At 41.7% G+C, this 22,361-nt stretch overlaps 1 protein-coding gene across 1 annotated transcript; it reads right to left on the bottom strand.

Moving 5' to 3' along the window:
• Positions 1–209: 209 nt before the first annotated feature.
• Positions 210–21,018, bottom strand: LOC124256926 (myeloperoxidase-like). The gene is made up of 12 exons (XM_046690896.1): positions 20,835–21,018; positions 14,572–14,750; positions 13,283–13,407; positions 12,124–12,297; positions 11,106–11,157; positions 10,670–10,779; positions 9,144–9,245; positions 8,616–8,714; positions 6,955–7,612; positions 1,629–1,798; positions 1,209–1,314; positions 210–1,071 (listed from the first exon to the last, which is right to left on the bottom strand). Exons 2-12 carry the CDS (start codon positions 14,715–14,717, stop codon positions 747–749), a joined length of 2,067 nt encoding a protein of 688 aa, XP_046546852.1. The 5' UTR covers positions 14,718–14,750; positions 20,835–21,018; the 3' UTR covers positions 210–746.
• Between the last annotated feature and the right edge of the window lie 1,343 nt (positions 21,019–22,361).

Here is a 22,361-nt window from a genome sequence, read left to right as displayed (position 1 = left end):
CCCACCGCCACCCGCCCCAACTATGATCATAAGCGACTATCTAATAAATCGGCTGATCAGTTTGTGTGTCATGGTGCCCCGACGGGATAGATAGTTGCTTGCAATATCAATCACTGGTTTGCCAGACTAGATAACTTACAGACAGTCCTCAAACAGCGTGTATATTGTCTAGTGCTACTAATAAACTTAATATCACAATATGAAAAGCATGAGGATTTGAAAAATGTTTATTCAGTATTGATACACAAACTTAGTCTCATTGTATTTTCCCGTGTTTCCCTTTCCCTGGATTTTAATTTTTTTTTATTTCGACTTAAACAAAATAAAAATCTTAATTTTAATTCATATTTTCAATTGAAGTCTCTGTGTGATGAATACCATACTCGTACCCTTGCATACGAAAAGTAATCCAGGGTCAGTTTGATTTTATTCATCTACATTTATTAAAGAATTATTCTAAAACAATATGATTAGATCTTCACCATTCATAAATATAAATGCTATTACCACGTGATTTTAATTTTTTATCATTTTTTTTCCCTTACCGCTTTCTTGCTGGCTTGAGGTTAGAGATGAGAAACGCAGACAAAATACAGATAGAATTAATGAGATACTAATTGACGGTTTTCGGGCTTCATGTTAAGGTGGACAGTTTCCTTTTCCGTCGAGAAATTGTGTAGTGAATACAGTCCATGTCACTTGAAAAGTAATCACACAATATCGCGATGAACAATGACGGATTGTGTTCATTGTCTACCTTTCCGTTTGTCGTTCATATTCCGTTGATCTTGCCGTCTGCGCCCACCCGGTCGTCCACCCTGTCGTCCACCCGACTGTCCACCTGGCCGTCCTCGTGGTGGTTGCGTAGGCCGTGGAGGTTGCGTAGGCCGTGGAGGCTGCGTTGGTCGTGGAGGCCGTGGTGGTTGCGTAGGCTGTGGAGGTTGCGTAGGCTGTGGAGGTTGCGTAGGCTGTGGAGGTTGCGCTGGTCCCTCGGTGGTGTCTTCATCAGGGCCCCACAAGGACAGGTCTAAGGATGGGATAGCCGTCGAACTGCAGTCAACAACCTGGTTGCTGAAGAAGAAAATGTCCATGTTGTACATGAATGGTAGAAATCAAAGGTACGTTTCATTGGACAGCATCCATCTTTGACTCACAAGAAACTGATCCTGAAGTAAGGGACATAACTCTTTTCAACGTATTTGACTTACTTATTGTCTCCAGGCAAAAGGAAAGGGTTTGTCGGGATGCTGGTGATGCCGATGTTGTCACAGATGATGCGGGATAGAGATACCTCCTCCAAGGTGGCAATTTGTTCTGCAACAACAGACCCCAGACAGAGTGTTTATGCTTTCAACGCTATTAGCAGTATTCCAGCAATATTACGGGGAAAGGCATCGGAAGTGGATATAACAAATTATGTGTGTGAGGAATCGAACCATGATCTTCGTTAGTTCAAACAATATCACGACGGGGACACTGGATGTGGGTTTCACTAGATGTGGGTTTCACACAATCGCACAGAGTCCTTCAGCACGAACAGCAAACAATGTTTACCTCCTCGCCTCTTGACATCAATATAGAATTAGAACACATAAGTAGAATTCTTTGCTGGATGCCATTCCACCTACCTGTAGTGAATCCCTTGACTGGATCTTGGGTCTCGTACCAGTAACTGTCGCCATACTTCAGATCAGCAAACTGTTCCCCCAGTAAGCAGGCGTACAAGCTCCCTACAGCGGCCCCTCGAACTCGAGCTTCAGAGACGCCTCCAGTGTACAGGTCAATGTCATCAGGAGAACTGAAATCCGTGATGTCATTTGAATGAGTGAATGAGTTTAGATTTACGCCGCATTCAGCAATATTCCAGTTATATCCAGTTTGTATGGTCGCCAGGGAGTTGAGATTGATAATTCAACGTGCCATTGAGATTGACATCCAGTGATCGAGGGAACGACAAAGCGCCTTTCAGCAGCTGAGCTGGATATCGGCGCTATACAAATGTTAGTATAATAATATTAATAATAATAAGGGCCCGATGATGTACGCCTCTTCGTGGTGGGCCTAGATAGGGGAATTATATTCCCTGAACTGAACGTACATCACCCAGATAGGGCTGACCCCCCGAAGCTGGGTAATTTATTGGATTACTACAAGCCAAGAAGAATTTAATCTTTCACTTCCGCATCCCAGTCAGCCTTCCTCCGGTAAAGAAACAAACCATACTGGAGATGGGACTAGACCCAGGGGAAGGCACAGAACCCGGCCAAGATTATCTTGGTCAAACCATCTCAAATCCACAATACTTGAGTGTGCAAAAGCGACAGGGTGGCCTGATAATCCACGCATCAATGGCAAGTCGCTTAAGCTGCATTTGGACAATGTCATGCCCATGTATGCTTACCTGACGGAGCAAAATCTCCGCGACCAATTCCGGCGTCTTAAAAATCTCATACGCCGTGAGCCAGTTCAACCCACAACTGCTGCCCGTCAGGAACCTTTGCATGAGCAGAATGCTCAAGTGGCAGCAGACCCAAAACTTCTAATGGATGTCCGTGTCAACCTCTTTCCTCTTTCTGATGGAAACTCTTCTGTCATAGAGCCAATTGTCCCCAAAATGTCGGACCCTCACTCTTCCTCTTTTTCAGTTGCAGATCTTTCAGAAAATTCTGTGTATATTTTGTTTCATTCTATTTATGATGAAATATCTGATATACCTTTAGAAAAACGGAGGCCAATTCAACAAACAAATTTAATTAATTTATTAAATGACATTATTTCTATGAAACTTTCTGCAGACTGTTCATTACATGAAGTTAATTGTTGTGTCTACGCTGCTGCTCGAACCTTGGAGGAACTTCACACAGTTTCCAAAGGAAAAACATCTAATACTAAGAAGACTACACCAAAGAAAAAACGGTTTCAAGTACGGAAACTAGAAAATACATTTCCTGGATAGAGTTGTGCCTGAAAATAGGATCATCAGGAAGTCCAATGTCAAAATGGCAAAAGTCAATTTGGAGAAAATTAAAATTACAGTACAAGACAACAAAAGAAAAGGTATTTCTCAAAATTGTCGATTCTCTTAAGGCAAAAATAAAAGTTTGGACTGAAAGAAAGAAAAAATGGGAAAAGAAAAACAAATTCATCAAACAAAATATACTTTTTAGAAATAATGAAAAGCACTTCTAAAGGCAACTTAAAACAAGCGGTGATGGTGAGCATGATAAACAGCCTCCCATGGATGCCAATGAAAGGTTCTGGAAACAGTTGTAGTCTGTACCCGGCGACTGTAACCTTGAGGCACCGTGGGTCCGTGAATATGACCATGCAATGCATGAGAAAGTAACTAGGTCGTTTGTCTGTTACATTTCACCAGATTGCCTGAAAAGCGTTATAAAAAAGTCCAAATCTAATACAGCTCCAGGGCCTGATGGCATTCGAACCAGGTATTGGAAACTGTTCCCCTGTGTCCAAACACCATTACTACACTGTTTCAATACTCTCGTGGACACAGGTGATGTTCCTCCATGGTTCTGCAAAGGTCGCACAATACTTCTCCCCAAGAAAGGAGACTTGACTGATCCAAAAACTTCCGCCCTATCACATGTTTAAATACACAATACAAAATATTCACAGGGTGTTTGACAAACCTCGTGTCATCTTACTGCTCTTCCAGTGATATAATTTACAGAGAACAGAAGGGAGCAAGAAAAGGATGTTGGGGGTGCAAGGATCAACTTCTTGTACAGAAAGTGATTTTGGAAGAGGCTAAAACATATCACCGTAACCTTTCCATGTGCTGGATTGACTACAAAAAAGCAAACGACTCTGTCCCTCACGAATGGATTCTGTCTCTTTGTTGTATTGACCTCCCTCAGCGACTACTTGATTTACTTAAGTCTTTAATGAGTTGCTGGTCGACTCAACTTGAGATGTACTCACAAGGGCAGGTGCAGACTTCGGAATCTACTCCAATCAGAAGGGGAATTTTCCAGGGGGACTCCTTCAGTCCTTTGCTTTTTTGTTTGTCTCTAAATCCTTTGAGCTTTCTGCTCAATAAAGAGGAGGGTTACCATCCCGGAATTCCTCAGCACAGATCCCCAACACCACTTACTCATCTCCTTTACATGGATGACATCGAGCTCCTTGCCGAAGGAGATACCAATTTGAAAGAGCAGGTTCTCCTTGTCGAGTCCTTTTCTAATGATATTGGCATGACATTTGGGCTCGACAAATGTAATACTCTTCATTTGAAACGTGGCAAGGTAGTTAATGATGGATCGGTCAAGTCACAGGGGGGAGGAGTTATTGAGCATCTTGTGGAAGATCAGGCCTACACCTATCTTGGAATGCAAGTTCGAAACAAGCTCCAAAATGCCCAGATTCAAGAAAAACTTCGGGCTGAGTATAAATCTCGCTTAAAGAAAATCTGGAGCTCAGAGCTAAATGCTCGAAACAAGGTCAAAGCCACCAATAATTTTGCTGTGCAAGTCCTTTCCTATTCCTTTGGAGTAGTTGATTGGACAACACAAGACATCCAGAGTCTTGATGGCCTGATCAGAAGGATCATGTCTGATAACAGATCCCAACACCCTCGTTCCTCTATTAACCGTTTATATATGCCAATCAATTCTGGAGGTCGGGGTTTGATTAATGTAGAGGCTCTTCATGATAGAATTTTATTGAGTACTTTTGCACATATTTATTTATCGGATGATCCTCTGGTGATGCATGTGAAGACTCATGATGAAAGCAAGGAATTCCACAGCTGTTTTAAGCGTGCCGAGGTTGTTGGACAGAATCTGAAATTTGATGCTGATTTTGCTGATGGCGTTGTACAGCTGGATGGTACAGCGATGGGAGTAAACCAGGTGAAGTCCTTCACCAAGTCTGCCCAGAGTCGGTCTTTTGTGGAGAAGCTTTCCGAGAAGCCATTGTGTCGTGTGTACATGCAGTGTGTGGAACAGAATAGCAATCCCACCGACTCCTTCGCCTGGATGAAGTCAGCTGGTCTTAAATGTGAAACTGATGGCTTCCTTTTTGCTGCCCAGGACCAGTCACTTCCCACTCGTAATCGCCAAAATGTGATTCTTGAAGAAAATATTAATATGAAATGTCGACTGTGTAATGAATTTACAGAGACTGTCCAACATCTTGTCAGTGGATGCCCTTCTTTGGCACAAACAGCATATCTTAAACGACATGATAGCATGGCTCGTTGCTTTTACTACCATCTCCGCCATGTCTGTGGCTTTGACTCAGAGGTCCATCCATGGTATGACCCTGAACATGTCCAGGGCGTCATGGAAAATGATGCTTTCAAACTTCTGTGGAATAGGCCCATATACAGCCTCAGAAGAATTCCTGCCAACAAACCTGATCTTGTCCTGTTTGATAAAGCCAATGAATTATATATGATATTTATATCATTGAATTTTCTGTCCCTTTCGACAGCAACGTGATTGGCAAGATTCAGGAAAAGCATGATGAATATGCGGACATCGCCTTTGAAATGTCTCGCTTGCATCCCATGTCCACTGTCGTCAGACTCCACATTGTTCTTGGTGCCCTTGGTTTGGTACCTCCTGATCTGTTGGCGCATATCAGGAGAGTGCCCGGGTTCTCGCCGGGAGCACAGACCTTCTGACACTCTGGGTAATGCAGAAGGCTGCAGTGTCTACATATTCTCCGGAAAGTCCTTGGTGGGTTCGACTACGCAGCGTTTCCTGGGAGAACACAAACGACTGGTTGGGTCGTTGTTAGTCAGTAATTTGGGTATGTAATAATATTGTTGGTTTGTTTGTTGTTTAGTGCCACACTCACCAACATTTCAGCTATATGACAGCGGTCTGTATATAATCAAGTATGGACCAGACAACCCAGTGATCAACATCATGAGCATTTATGTACGCAATTGGGATACGATTACATGTGTCAACCAAGTCAGCTAGCCTGACCACCCGATCCTGTTAGTGGCCTATTACGGGGCAATGGGGTTAGCCTAATGGTTAAAGTGTCCGCTCGTCACGCTGAAGTCGTGGGTTCGATTCCCCACATGGGTACAGTGTGTGAAGCCCATTTCTGGTGTTCCCCGCTGTGATATTGCTGGAATATTGCTCAAAGCCGCTTAAACCCATACTCACTTTTTGCCTCTTATGACATTGGTTACTGAACATCAATTCTAACCCGGATCTTCACGGGTCGTGATGTCAATTGAATATAAGTTTCAGAAAATGTATATCTGATTTTTAATGCAGTTTTGCAACGTTTATACATATTGTATTTTTAATAATTCAGTGAAAAATTTGTTCTATATATGTTGAGATTTTAAGAAACCGCTTTGATCAATGTTCGACCACGGTGTTCACAATGAGTTTTAATGGAAACATTACACAGTCAAATACCCCAAACCCAACCAACACTAATTAATCACTAAGGCGTCTTGGGTTCTTTTCGTTTTGGGGTTCACAGCAAACCACAAAAATACTAATAACATCTATCGTATCAGCGTGGATGTACAGGTACGTGAGTGAGTGAGTATGGCTTCACACCGCTTTAAGCAATATTCCAGCAATATCACTGCGGAGGACACCTGAAATGGACTTCACTCATTGCACCCATGTGACGAATCGAACCCGAGTTTTCACCGTGACGAGCGGACGCATAACCACTAATCTACCCCACCACCCCGTCTACCCGAGAAGGCTGATGCAAAGCTAAAGCAAAGGTTTATTTAATAGCTCATAGCTTCGTGTTTCCAGTTTCTTCCCTAACACCTTGAGTAAAAATAAAGTAATCATCCCTGTGACAATTGATATCAGGAAAAAGAATCGTAATGCAGAATTTAAAATTGAAAGTTTTGGAAATTACACTTTAGAATGCAAAAATGTGTATGTGCAATTCACCAACCGACGGAAGGTTTTAAAAATATAAGGTATAAAAAGTTGAACTCACGCATACGTCCTTTCTATGTCGCGCCCAGCTCGACCAGCAAAAACGTTGGTTGGAAAAGTAACACTTGGCAGATTGCAGTATTGTCTCCATGCGTTATAGGCAGGAAGGCCATGGTCTCTTCCCCTCTGGATGTTGAGAGCTACGATGTCCATCCCGGTCTCGGCTGTGGTCTCAAATAAATGACTCCTCATCTCGTCCGAGTACCAGGCATCAAAGTCCTGATTTACTCCATCAAGAAGGCCTTCGAAGACGGAAACGATGTTCCTTCGGACGTAGGAAGGCCGATTGAACAGTTGTGTCAAGGAGACACTTCTATTTTCGAAGCGCATGGTTTTGGGAATCATTGTATGTCCAAATCGGAAAGACGCCGTTGAGAAGACGTTTGGAAGAGTTGGGTTGACCTCCTCGATGTACGAGTAGTCACCGGAACTGAGATCGTACAGGGTCATGGCGTCCCTGCCGATGATTTCCGGTAGCCATTCGTTGTACGTAATAACCTGCAACTGTGCCCCGACAATCTTCCTGGTTTCGTCGAAGAGACGTTCGTGAGACCAGGTTGGTTGCAGAGACGCTAACTCTTTGGCAATGCGGTTGTGTTCGCGGACGAAGAGGGTGTGGAGTGCAGAGAGGCCGGGGAAGACGTTCACACGAGTGTCACCTGGAAAAGGAGTACAACAAGGAGTTTGAGGATGATGCAGATGATAATAGCTCATGCCAATAAGTGATAATATACTCATGCCAATAATGGTTGTCACCCCCCTCCCCCACCACCCCCTTCAATTAAGAAAATTGAAAGGGGTGACAACCATTATTTGCATGAGTATATTTACACTGTTTGTCAACAAGGAATGTAATATTTATCATTGTCAATTTTATTATGCTGTGGCATAAAAGAATGTCATATTGATAATTATAATTGAAGATTGATTGATGATGATGATGATGGTAAGTAGTAGTGAGCAAAATTACTTTGATTTTCGTATTTTGCTTGAGACAATTCGCTATCAATATTTTAAATTATAATTATTCATTTTTATTTTTATTTATTTACGTTTTACAGATTAAAAATAGTATGCAGCAGAGAGGGTTAGGGTGATCCTGGCACAGTCAGGCTGGTAAGGCTCATCATCAGCTCAGGGCCCTTGTCCCCTCTACACGCAGCCCAGACAGCGAATGGGACTTCTCCCAGGAAACGCTGCCTAGTCGAATCCACCAAGAACTTTCCGGGAAATATGTAGACTCCCCAACGCTGCAGCCTTCTGCATTACCCAGAGTATCAGAAGGGCTGTGCTCCCGGTGGAGAACCCGAGCACTCTCCTGATCTGCGCCAAGAGATCAGGAGGTGCCAAACCAAGGGCACCGAGAACAATGGGGTCTCTGACGACAGTGTACTTGGGATGCAAGTGAGACATTTTAAAGGCGAGGTCCGCATACTTAGCATGCTTAAATCCTGAATCTTGGAAGTAGTCAAAAGGGACTATTATTATTTTTATTATTTTATTTATTTATTTCATTATTTCATTTTTATTGGCGATGGGTGTGGGGGTAAATTCCCTTGACAGTGAGACGAGGTTGAAACTTTCGTATTGATCATGACACTAATATTGTGTCATTTAAAAAAAGTGTTCTGCCCTCTCAGGACCTCAATCGTTGACACCAACCTGCAAGGAAACAATCGTCTTCTGGGTCAGTGGGGTCACGAACGCACGCTGTCGTCGCTCCAGCTGGCAGCAGGTTGTCTGACGTCACCTTCAGAAGACCTGTGGTAAGATTATAGGAATCAGTGAGTTAGATTCATTTCAGACCGGTGACCGCGTCCCTTTACTTGATAGTGTGCTCGGGCTTCCCTCTCAGAGACAATCGACCGAGTTAGAATTGATCTTCATTCTTGTCATAAGAGGCGTCATAAGAGGTACCATGTGGTCAGGCTCGCTGACCTGGTTGACATGTCATCGTATCCCAATTACGTAGATTGATGCTCATGATGTTGATCACTTGATTGTCTGGTCCAGACACGATGATGTACAAACAGACGCCATATAGCAGGCATATTGCTGAGTGCGGCTTTAAACGACGAACAAACCAACCTCTGAAACACTCACTGTCTCGCTCTCCATCCTTCACTGACTCAGTCAAAGTTCTCACTCGCTCACATCTGCCTTGTTACATATGAAGTGATGGATACTAACCGCCCGTGTGGTCCATGAGACTCTCCGTCAATTCAGAATTTGCTCCGTAGATCTGGGAGCCATCGATGAAGGCTGTCAGGGAGTTCTTCTGTTCCCGGGGGGCTGGAACAAATCGTGCAAACAACAAACCAACCAAACAAACCAACATTATTGTTAAATACAAAATTACAGACTAACAACGACCCAAACAGTCGTTTGTTTATCTCATTAATGCTGAGCGCCAGGTGCAGGTTGGGTTAGAAGTTCAGCCAAACAACGTTGTGTAGAAGTTGTAGCGACCTTCGATATACTTTAAGTTCGACACATCAGTATTTGACTGTCATCTATTAACGACTGGTGTGATGAGAGCAGGGATCGAATCCCCAATCTCTGCACTCCAGCTCGAAGCTTTGCCGGCTGGAACAAGAAGGCGGCCGATTCCGGTTTAGACCAGATGCCTAGCAGCCGACACTTGCCATGAGAGACAGACTACTACGGTGGATTGGGCGACCCGATACCGTCGGTCGTTGTTCATAATATCAATCACCAGTTTGGTATGATCCCGATTACTCACAGCACGTCGTGATATAGATGTCATATTGGTGACATGCCAGATTAACACTTAGTCCCTGAATATATATAATTCTGATCATAACAAATAAACCCATTTACATTTAAAAGGAGCCCCAGTGAGTTGGGAGAATCAGGAACCTGGTGTAATCTAGACTTGCTTCATTTACGGCTTTAGATTCTACCACACTAAATAAATCAGCTGTTCCCTGAGCGAGTTCAGGCCTATTTTCAAGGAAAGATAACTCTGAATTTCCAAACATGGCTACGAAAGTCACCTTAAGTAAATTTCTTATGCAGTTAACAAATATCAGTAACAAGGTAATTTTAAACTCACAGAAATAATAATGAAATCGATAATCGCAAAGAAATTATTTGAGTTCATTTCACATTTTACTACGCGCGATTTGATTGGTTTGCCACGACACTTGGCAATAATGGCGTACTATACAGTTACGAGTCTTCTTGTAGGTCACAGAAAGAGTCGAGTAGTTACGAATGTTCTGATGGAGGCATGTGACACCTGTGATTGGATGATATTATGTAAGATACCTATGTTTTTTAAATGTATATCAGTCCAGTAATTAAAACTCACCACATTTTTTTAATATCTAGTACTACATTTTTTAACACGATGACTTATGCTAAATGTGTGCACAGATATGTTCAAGTAGGTGACATTTGGTGCGAAGCTAGGGTTGATATGTTCAGCTTCGAAAAATATGGGGGTCCTAAGCTAGCCGGAATTTGTGAATTTATTGAAGTTCAAAGGCCAGACTGTACCCATGTGTACATGGACTCATGGCTCTTGACAGCCTGGATGATTTTAAAAATATATATAACGTTACTATAGAAGTCTATGGGAAAACATTTTGTTTTTTGTAACCTTTAGCATTGCAGGGAAGGCTAGGTAGTAGGGAAAATAGTGTGGCTCAGGGACTGAGACAGACTAGTGACATACAGACAAACACCCTTACCTCCAGGAGAGACCTCAGCTTGCTCGGAGCGGACGAAGTTCATGCAGTTTCTGTTGGGGAAGGCTGGGTCCCGAAGTGGCAGTGATATCGGGAAACAGGGGTTGGTGGGACTTGAAACATTGCAAACAGGATATCATTGGGAATATATAATTCGGAGTGGTCATTGGATAAATGTGTTATGTTGTGACATTTGTCACTGACTATGGGTTCATTTCTTAATGGAATAGAACAGTTCTCCAATATCTACAAAGAAATTTAAGAATTACTGTTTCGAAAGCAGAACATACATATTGATCATTGAGGTTAATTGTGGATTAGCTTTACTTCAATATAACGTTTTATTTAGAATTCGGAGTCTTAATTGCTCCATGGAGATATCCAGTTGAGTTGTCTCCCTTTTCTAGAAACTTCTCTTATCTCGAAGGGCCCAACTCACTCTGTAGTCACATCTTCGACAGAATTACAGCACTCGATCTTTTCACCGTTGTCTAATGAAGAGATAGAAAAGTAGAAAAGTAAGTGGTCATTGTGACGACTGATGTAACGTTATTCACCTATGTCCCTATGTTTGCTTTAATTTATCCCTTCCGCTTTCATTAAAAAAAACCAACAAATTTGTTTCAGCATCCATTCATAACAGTTTTACAGCCACTAGTCAGAGTTGCCTCCCTGCACCCACAATCAATTTCAACCGGGTTTAATGACAGTCGGTCTCCATGTTACTGCCTCTACCACAACCACCACCACCAATGTTACTGCTGACCCTGCTGTTGATACTTCCACTGCTGCAACTACTACTACTACTACTACTACTACAGCAGCTGGTGCTACTGCTACTGCACTACACCTGCTGCACCTGCTGCTGCTACTATTACATCTACCACTACTACTACTACTAATACTACTACTACTACTACTACGACTAGTACTACTACTACTGCTATTACTTCTACCACTACTACTACTACTACTACGACTACTACCACCACTACTACAGCTACTACCACTACTACCAGTACTACTACTACCACTACTACCGTTACTACTACTACTACTGCTGCTGCTGCAACTACAGCTGCCGCTGCTGCTTCTACAACTACTGCTACTACTACTACTACTACTACTACTACTACTACTACTACTACTACTGCTACTTCTCCTCCTCCTCCTTTTACTACTACTACTGCTACTACAGCTGGTGCTACTGCAACTACAACTGCTGCTCCTGCTGCCGCTGCTACTTCCACTGCTCCTCCTCCTCCTCCTCCTACTACAACTTCAGCTACTACTGCTACACTGCTGCTACAGAGTAATGAACACCTTACAAATTGAAAACAATGAATGTAGTTCGTGTTGAGTAGTTCCGTTGTATCACGGCGTGATATTTTGATATTGTCAAACAACCCGAAATGATGCAGGTCGACATAGATTTTAATCACACTGATAGCACTTACTGGTAGTGACGGGGGTACCCGTCAGGTCGTGGTCAAGGAACTGACCCCATTGCATGGCCATTACGTTGAGGCGGCGAGAAGGCCGGTTCAACTCGAAGTGAACATTATTGCTGATTGTGCGGACATTTGGCAAAGGTAACCCGGAAACAGCATTGATGCGAGGAGTGCCGTTAGCTGGAAGGTACGGAACAATGAAGTAGAGAAGCTAAAATGTGTTTTAGCGATAAAGTGAGTGATTGAGTGAGTTTTCTTCAACGTCGCAAAATTTATTCGGGGGGAGAGCACGCATTAATGCAGGTCTTTCACGTTTCACGTTCAGTGAAACTCGGTAGGGTAACCTAGCGGTTAAAGCGTTCGCTCGTCACGCCGAACACCGGGTTCGATTCCCACATGGGTACACATGTGTGAATCCCATTTCTGGTGTCCCCCGGCTCGATAGTGCTGGAATATTGCTAAACTTAAAACTAAACTCACTGACTCACTGTGACAAGCCTCTGACTCATCGGCACACATCCAATTCCGACTTAAGTTACTGAAAGTGATTGAGTGAGTAAGTAACTTTAGATTTTACGCCGCACTCAGCATTATTCCAGCTATATGGCGGCGGTCTGTAAATAATCGAGCCTGGACCAGACAATCCAGTAATTACTAGAGTGGTTGAACCGTAGTTTAAGACGCAGACAGTTCCACTTGAGTTATTCCAAGTCAGCGAGCCTGACCATCCGATCCCGTTAGTCGCCTCTAACGACAAACATGGGTGACTGAAGACAGATGCATATTGGAATCTTCACGGGTATCAAACTGATCGGGAAATGACGAAATATTTTGTGTGCTTGTTTGTTTGCTGTTTAACGCTGCACTCCAGCTAAATGGAAGTGGTCTGTAAATAGCAAGACTGAACCAGTCAATCCAGTGATCAACGTCATGAGCATCGATCTACGCTGCACTCAGCAATATCGCCAGTTGTGAGTGCAGGCTCACCACTCGTTTACGAAAACGTGTACACAGATATTCATAATTTCTAACGTCTAAAAATGTCGGTTTATACATTAGATTAAATACTGCAACAAATTTTAAAATTAAAGAGAAATACGGTACTGCTACTCAGTTTTCTTTTCAGCGGGTCTGAAGAATCAGTCGATTTAGTCTTCGCACTTACTATCGTTGTATACCGCTGATAGGACTCGCCTGAAGTTCTGGTTGGTGGACCCCCAGGAGGGGTTGTTGATGTTGTTGCACGCGCCGTCTATTGTCCTGAAGCGCTCGGGCTCACATGTCTGCCGTCTACAACACAACAACATGCTTTTATTTAGTTTGTTTGCTGTTTAACTTCGCATTTCCAAAGTCATGTCATAGATACGTGAGGAGGTGACGTCATTTTAAGTCCAAATGTCTGGTTTTCAGTTGTTTGTTGTTTAACGTCGCAAAATTCTAGCTATATGGTAGCGGTTTGTAAATAATCGAGTCCGGACCAGACAATCCAGTGATCAACATCATGAACATCAATCTTCGCAACTGGGCTACATGACATGCGTCAACCAAGTCAGTGAGCCGCACTCAGCAATACTCCAGCTATATGGCGGTGATCTGTAAATAACGAAGATCACATCATGATCTTCGCACTGGGCTACATGACAATACGAGCCGCACTCAGCAATACTCCAGCTATATGGCGGTGATCCGTAAATAATCGAGATAATCCAGTGATCAACATCATGAACATCAATCTTCGCAACTGGGCTACATGACATGCGTCAACCAAGTCAGCGAGACGCACTCAGCAATACTCCAGCTATATGGCGGTGTTCTGTAAATAATCGCGTCCAGATCAATCAAGTGATTGACATAATGAGCATCGATCTACGTAATTGGGGTACGATGACATATGTCAACCAAGTCAGCGAATCTGACCACCTGATCCCGTTAGTCGCCTCTTCATGGCCAATCATAGGTTGCTGAAGATCAATTCTAACCTGGATCTTCACGGGTTACACACAACATGCGTAAAACTCAAAAAGAAATAACATTGACGTATCTCTTTACTTTTGTTAGGGGCGCTGGGGTAGCATAGTGGTCAAAGCGTTCGCTCGTCACGCCGAAGACCCGGGTTCGATTCCCCACATGGGTACAATGTGTGAAGAACATTTCTGGTGTCAACAACCGTGATATTGGTGGGGATATTGCTAAAAGCGGCGTAAAGCTAAACTCACTCACTCACTTTACTTTCGTTCTGGTCCGACTTGCCACAGTTGCTGAATTAACGTTTTTTACATTTTGTTTCTTAAGCATGCTACGAAAATAACATTTCATATGTATCAATGTGATCAAATTTACCCATGCGCCATAGAATTCTAGATGTAAAACAAAAACACCGTGATTTGACTTAATGTTGCAAAGAACCTTGTAAAAATCCCTCATTCGGTATATTTTGCATATAATACCACTCACTTGACAACACGCTGTTTGCCACCAGTGTCAGTTCGTGGACTTTTGGCGATCTGACCCGTCGACTCGGCATCGTACACAGTTGATAGGATAGACTTCGTTCCAGTGCCTTTTTTGACTGTTTGAGATCTGACCCGCCGACTCTGCATCGTACACAGTTTGTAGGATCGACTTCTCACTCGCTGAAAAACGTGAAATCATGTTCAGTGTTAGGAAAAGCTTAGGGGCGGTGGGGTAGCATAGTGGTTAAAGTGTTCGCGAAAACCCGGGGATTCGATTTCCCCGCATGGATACAATCTGTGAAGCATATTGTTGGTGTCACCCGATTTGGTTTTGCTGGACTTGTGCTAAAAGGGGCGTAAAACAATGTTCGCCTCTCACTCACTTACTCAATGGAGTACCTCAATAGGGACAGTCCAATGGTAGTTCCACGAAGGTCATGTTAGTACTAATATGGTCAGGCTCACTAGCTCAACACCAATCATGTGTTTCGTTACATACAGCTTCGTGAAGGAATAAGAAGAGAATGTTAGTTTAGTGTCTCTTATGGCATCATTTTTTTTTCGTTTCACGTAGCCACCAGATTCTGAACATGGGTCGGTCGGTCGGGGGAAATAATAAATGCTAAAGACTAAATTATCTGAATAATGTTCTTGATTCTCATATATTGTAATTCTTAATACAATTTGTCGTGTTATTTGGACTTGTGGCAGCGACTGATTAAAAGGTAAACATTTTATATGACGATCGCGAGGCGGTACGTTTTAGGTTCGAGTCGACGGTGTTGGAATGGAAATAATAAGGTTTTTTTGCGTGTGTGTGTGAAGTTTTTGTTTTTTGTTTGTTTGTTTTTTTACCAAAACAACCACACGTCCAAATATGGTACTAGTTGTTCCCTGTCAGGCACTCGGCATTAATGGGTATTCATGCTTAACTGCGACATGGTATCTCAGTGAGCTGGCACTATAAAACCAGCTTAAGTCTGGGCTAGTACAAGCAGCCACACATACACACGCAGCGAAATATTTTCAAGTACGACGTAAAGAAAGAAGTACACAGCAATAAATACATAAAGAAAGCACAAAACAAGGAATACGCAATGCCACAGCGAGCACACAGCCAGTTAGCTGTTCCCAGTCGTTTATCAGTGGATTGTTTCCGTATGAAACGATGGGCCCGGAAACTCTCGATGCCCAGTATCAGCTTACTAAACAGGCGGCATTTACAGGCAGCGTTTTACTGTGATATACAAGGTATATTTTCTGTCTGTATCTATGCAATAATAATTTCAATAATCCTTTATCAATAATCACATTTAAATTACTCATACAGTAAACACGCGTTTGCAGATCACATATTATTAATATAAGTTTCCTAAATAGTTTAATCATGATTTAAATGTGTGATATTGACATATTTACTGAGATGATGCTATGTGAAAACTTTCTATCCGCGATCACATGATACACATGAACTTTAATGTTTGTACCCTGCTTAAGAAATACAATGTAAAAACCGTATATTCATCACGTTGTCTGTATCTCCTCTGACACCTGGGTGCTCAAGCTGTGAATCAGTAAACATACCTACACAATTACTGTCTATTTTTAACTTATTTTTTTGCGGCCTTGTGTGAACTGACATGTGGATGTATTTCTCAGCCTATTCTTTGTGTCCACATATACTATGCCTCTTCCAGGGTATGTATTTTGTGTCGCTTTTTCATGTTGTTCATAAAGCTGGAACGCCAAGAATAGAGTCGCCACAATAGTCTCGGTTGACTGAAGTGCAATTAAATCATTTCCAAAGTTGACAATAACCCCCCTGTCAATGCGTCTCTCATCATAAAAGGTTCATGTACCAGAAAAAGTTCACATCTTAAGATTCCTATAGCATGACTCTACTGTACGTCAGCGCAGTGTACGTCAACTTACACTCTAAGATTGGTTGGGCATGGTTGGGTTGGGATAAAGCATTGAAAAATTGACATCAATTTGTCACATGGCTGTATTTGCAATGACATCATCTTTCATGCTGAGATTTCAAAAAAAGCGTCAAAACAGTTTCAAGATAAGTACATGGGTACCTGCCAGGGTCGACTAGACGCCACTACCTCGCGGGAATGAATCACTAGCAAATAAACGTGACATGTGGTGGGCGAGAAAAGTGGGACACCATACAAATTCATTCAATGGCAAGCCCATTTTTTCAACTGTTTACCCGAAAATAACAGTCACAGTTACGTGTGGTACTCGTCAAAAAGGAAAAGGGCGTGGGAAGCCTAAATGCCGTCCTCACATCCAGAAGAAAATAGTTTGAAATCCCCACCAAGGTCCCGAATGCAGACACCCCGACCAAACATCCCCCCCAGCCAGGTTGCAGAACGCTACCCCAAATCATATGTTATGATGATTACAGATATTTTACCCAACCAAGAAATGAAATAACGTGATCCAGACCAGGTGTGGAGAAATCGTGTTTATCGTCATAAGACTTTATTGCAAGTGATAGGAGCCCCCAATAAACAAACACTAACACGTTAATAAAATAATGTGATATTTAAAACACGAACCCAAACAATACTCTTGCTGTACATGCCACTTGTATATGAAATAGAAACGGGGGTGGAGGGTTGGGGGGTGGGTTGCAATGCATTCCTCTTGTGCAGTCAGGCTAAGTTAACATGATGACATAAGTTGTTTCCTGTTAGTATATATTCACATCAGGTGGGGTTACTCCAGAACGTATTTGACTTACAAATAACAGCTATAGTTACCGATCTTTAATAAGATTATTTGATAATTCTGAATGCAATCCCTGACAATTTCATTAAAGTATATAAACTGACGTTCAGAAGAAAGTACACAGTCACCTGATTCTTTGGTAAAATGTTTTCTTTAAAACAGCATTTATATTTTTAAAAGTGTTTTGATTCTGCCTTGTCACAAACATTGTGCAAGTGTTTCCAAAACACCAGATATTGTACCCAATTACAACATTGCTAGCGAAATATTTATGGTTTTAATGGAAATAGTCCCAAAACACCAGGTGTGTACTTTCTTATGAACGTCAGTATATTAGCAGACAGAAATAATGCTCACCAACCCAAATGCAGAAGGGCATTTAAGAGGCACACACATGAACATCAGATTCAGAACAAAGCAGCTGTTTATGAAAAGCTACCTCTTGCGCAATGAGAGATTAACACAGCATTTGGGTTCGATATCAGGTGGGGCGGTGGGGTAGCCTAGTGGTTAAAGCGTTCGCTCGTCACGCCGAAGACCCGGTTCGATTCCCCACATGGGTACAATGTGTGAAGCCCATTTCTGGTGTCCCCCGCCGTGATATTGCTGGAATATTGCTAGAAAGCGGCGTAAAACCATACTCACTCACTCACTCGATATCAGGTAACACTGTACTCAAACACTATCAATAACAGCATCATATGAACAATATATTTGAAACGTCTTACGAGACATGTTGCATGACAGACAAACATTCCCAATTCCATTTCATCATTGTGGAAGACGTATAAGTAACCTTTCATTTCAGACCCTTTTCAAACCCTTCTGAACAGTTTAGACATATTCGTTGTCTTTAATTCCATTATTTCAGTTCCGTATAAAACTAAACACAGAAAGGACATTCATACCGTTATGTTCAATCACCATTATGAATACATAGGAATACTTCATGTTATGACCAAACAGTTGGCACACAAAGACATACTTTCACATGCCAGTATGGTGTTCCATAGGTTATGTTCAGCCACCGTTATGAATACATGGAAATACTTTATGTTTTGACCAAACATTTGGCACATGAAGACATACCTTCACATGCCAGTATGATGTTCCATAGGTTATGTCGACTATGGACATAGAACCCAACAATTCCAAACTTTATTTCAACCATGAGGGACTGAATGGACATGACATATTTCTTGCAGTGATTGACTCAAGCTCTGGAGGACGAACGGGACCACGTAACATCATCAGACGTCTGATGTTTTCGGTTCCACATGTCTGGAGTTCATGCATGTCTGGAGGTACCGGGTGGTCATACAAGGCATTAAAGTGACAAATTATGTGACTGGAACCACTTAGTGGCTTTGAGTGAACTTTGGATGTCTCTGGAACATATGTTGATTGTGGAACGCCAATTTTCAGTTTCGATATTTAATAAATTTCAATATTTATTCTCAAAATGTTGCTGGTTTTATCTTTTTCATTTGTAATCAGGCGTACAGTGCATTCAGATTAGTCAGCTTGTTTGTTTACATCTTAGCGCCGCTCTCAGATGTACGATATGTAAATACATGTAATCGATTCTGGACATGACAATCAAGTGACTGACTTAATGAGCATCGATCCACGTACTCCTAATGCGATGAGATGCACAAACAAAGTCGCCTCTTACAACAAGTATGATTGGCCAAGGCCAAGTCAAACAAGGAGTTTAACTGAACCTACGCACACAGATGGACATAATTAAGAAGCCATGATTGAGAAGAGGGGATTTGACTGCGAAAACACAGGACGGTTCAACTGCTTTAACCTGTTAAGAACAAATGTCCAATGCTAAAATCTAAAAGCGGCATAAAACCATACTCACTCATTCACTCACTCGGTATATACAGTCAGTATATTTACATAGGGCGTAAAGTACTAACAACACTATTTAATCCAGTCTCAAAACAATTCAAGTAAATTTAAGCTTACTATGCTTTTAAACTGCAGTATATATTTTATTTTAATGTTATGGCTAGATTGTCAAAAAATGCTGACAGTTGAAGGGATGGTGTAAATCCCACTATGGTCCATGTAGGTAGCAAAAGTAATGTAAGTCCCCATGGTCCCTAGTATGGTGATCTACCTTCGGTTGTTGACAGTCTATAGCCTGTTTTTATATCGTATTGTCAATTATAATTAATATGTTTTAGATTTAATTACTAGTTTTAAATTTATGTCTGTGATAATCTAGTTGTTTTACTGTCCTTCGGTGACGGGTTTTTATAATTTACCTTAGGGGCGGTGGGGTAGCCTAGTGGTTAAAGCGTTGGCTCGTCACGCCGAAGACCCGGGTTCGATTCCCCACATGGGCACAATGTGTTAAGCCCATTTCTGGTGTCCCCCGCCGTGATATTGCTGGAATATTGCTAAAAGCGGCGTAAAACTAAACTCAGTCAGTCAGTCAGTATAATTTACCTTACATCATTATTATCAATAACTTGATTTAGTCACGATATAGCTGAAATATTGCCAAAGTGACTTTAAACTTTAATCATTATTTAATCTATTTCACATGGACCTGCTTACTTCATCTGACATTGTGACAAGCAAAAGAACTCCGTGAATACCGTTATGTTGCCAGTGAAATCCCCTGGACATACAAACATTAAAGAGTTAAGGGTAGGTACTATTCCTCATTAGGTAGATACAGATATTCTTACAGTAATAGTCCACGGGAGACGAGTTGTTGTTTTAGACTTACATAACTAACTGGATTTTCATACGTTGGCTCTTGTATACAGAAATAGCTTAAGTTTTCAACATCATTTGTGCAGAACTTCTTTTAGTGGCATTTTGAAGCTGGTATGACGAAGACCGGCACTTTATTATGGTTCGACAACTTCTCTACTGCAATAAAGAAGTTGACTATCCATACAAAGGCGTTCCTCTTCATCACTCATGCAGTATAAACCCAGCTGAAGGTTTAAGTAAACTTTACACAAATGCAAAACGTGTTTGACCTTCTGAAAACGTGACAGTTCTTCGTTCAGAATACACCAGAAACGCCCATGACCAATAAGCATATGTATTATGTATTGAGAAATGAAATGGTTTTTTTAATATCTTAGAAAACAGGATATTTCTTCTGAAAAAGCACATTTCTACCTTGATTGTTACATTTATATAATTACCTATTATTGTTTGTCAAACATGTCAGATCGACAAGAAATTGGTATAAACCAAGAACATTTGGCTTTTTTTACACATAGCATGTTCATGAAACCAACAGAGTTGCCATTTTCACTTGCGGTCGTTCCTCACATGAAAATACTATGGTACAGACTTATTTGACAAGAAAGGAGAAATATTCAAACCTATAGTTTTCAGGATATCTGGTTTTATGACAAGCATTTCAAGTTAAAGCTTCTACAAATCTCATGATGCATCCATCGGAAATACTTGTTAATGTTCTTAATCTTTCATAATAATGATAGGTACACCTGTACACATGAATAAAATATCATACTGTCTTACCTACGACTGTGAATGAAACGATGAGCAGAGCCCATATCAGGCTCGTCCTGGGCAGCGCCATGTTTGTGGAGCAATCGCCTGTTGCTGTGGTACTTATAGGCCTGGATCAGGCCCCGTCAGCTTATGGGGTATGTACACGTAAATGCCCTCACTACCAAATGGCGCAATGCGCCTGGTGGCTGCAGACCCGTGAATGTGACGTCAGTTAGTGGCTATAGATCCGTCAATGTGATTGTGTTTAATATACTGGAGTAAGTAGATTGTTATATATAATTTCACCTTGTGAACGAGCCTGTTTAATAGACCTTGACATCGTATTTCGACAAGCCTTAGGATATTTGGAATGAGTGGCAAGGCCAAATGAATTTCATTAGCTGTTTTTCTTGTTCCTTATTTCATGCTATACGGTACTGTTCTTGTGATGGAGGCTTTGGCGTTATCGAGTACATACTTTGCAAACCAGTGGTTGATATACTGAGCAACAATAATTGGTTGAAATGATGAGTGAGTGAGTTTAGTTTTACGCCGCACTCAGCAATATTCCAACTATATGGCGGCGGTCTGTAAATAATCGAGTCTGGACCAGACAATCCAGTGATCAACAGCATGAACATCGATCTGCACAATTAGGATACGATGACATGTGTCAACCAAGTCAGCGAGCCTGACCACTCGATCCCGTTAGTCGCCTCTTACAACAAGCATGGGTTACTGAAGATCAATATTCTAACCCGGACCTTCACGGGTCAGTTGAAATGATGACGTACTATAAAGAAGCTCCATGTTCCAAAATACCAGTTGTTATTGTTATTTGTTCATGTTATTAAACAATAAATATGTGAAATCCTTTTACGAATTGGGCTTAAGAATCAAGAATAAACACTGAAACATGATATTTCATTTTCCTCGCAGAGTGAAATGTTTCATTGACAAGCCCATGACAAGCCATGAATATTGTGTTATGGTTTATTCTCCAAGCTAACATAATCACGGGCTCAGAAACTGGCTTTCAACTTTATACCCATGTGGGGAACAGAACCGGTTCTTCGGCGTGACAAGTCAACACTTTAACTACTAGGCTACCATACAAACTCTAAGGGTTAAAGCAAGGCTAGTACATACCGAATCGTATTATAGCATTCACGCTCTGAGGAGTATCACTTAATGACTCTCTTAAAGCCCTTTCATAGCGCACTACACAGTAGCGAGATTATGATATCAATCAGACTATAAAATTCTCCCTCAGGGTCACAGTCACGTACATCTGGGGAGGCCATGCGTTTGGTTACGTAATAAATTTCATTACTTCTTTCAAGGACGATATGTTCCTATTAGACACCGGACTAGGGATTAATTAGCGCAACACCCATATACAAATGGTTATGTCCAAATTGGATATTTCAACCAGTTTGTTGAACCTAAGGAAAATTGTTATTGTGTAAAAATATCTTGGAGTTATTTTTGATAAAAAGTGTTCTTGTAAATTATCTATATCAAATCTCTGTCAACAAGCTACTAAAGTCATGT

The sequence above is a fragment of the Haliotis rubra genome, unplaced genomic scaffold (assembly GCF_003918875.1).
Source record: "Haliotis rubra isolate DU_JTF1 unplaced genomic scaffold, ASM391887v1 Scf643, whole genome shotgun sequence".
NCBI classification, from domain to species: domain Eukaryota; kingdom Metazoa; phylum Mollusca; class Gastropoda; order Lepetellida; family Haliotidae; genus Haliotis; species Haliotis rubra.
Note: the sequence above shows the minus strand (reverse complement) of the source record. Positions and strands in the feature narration are given on the sequence as shown.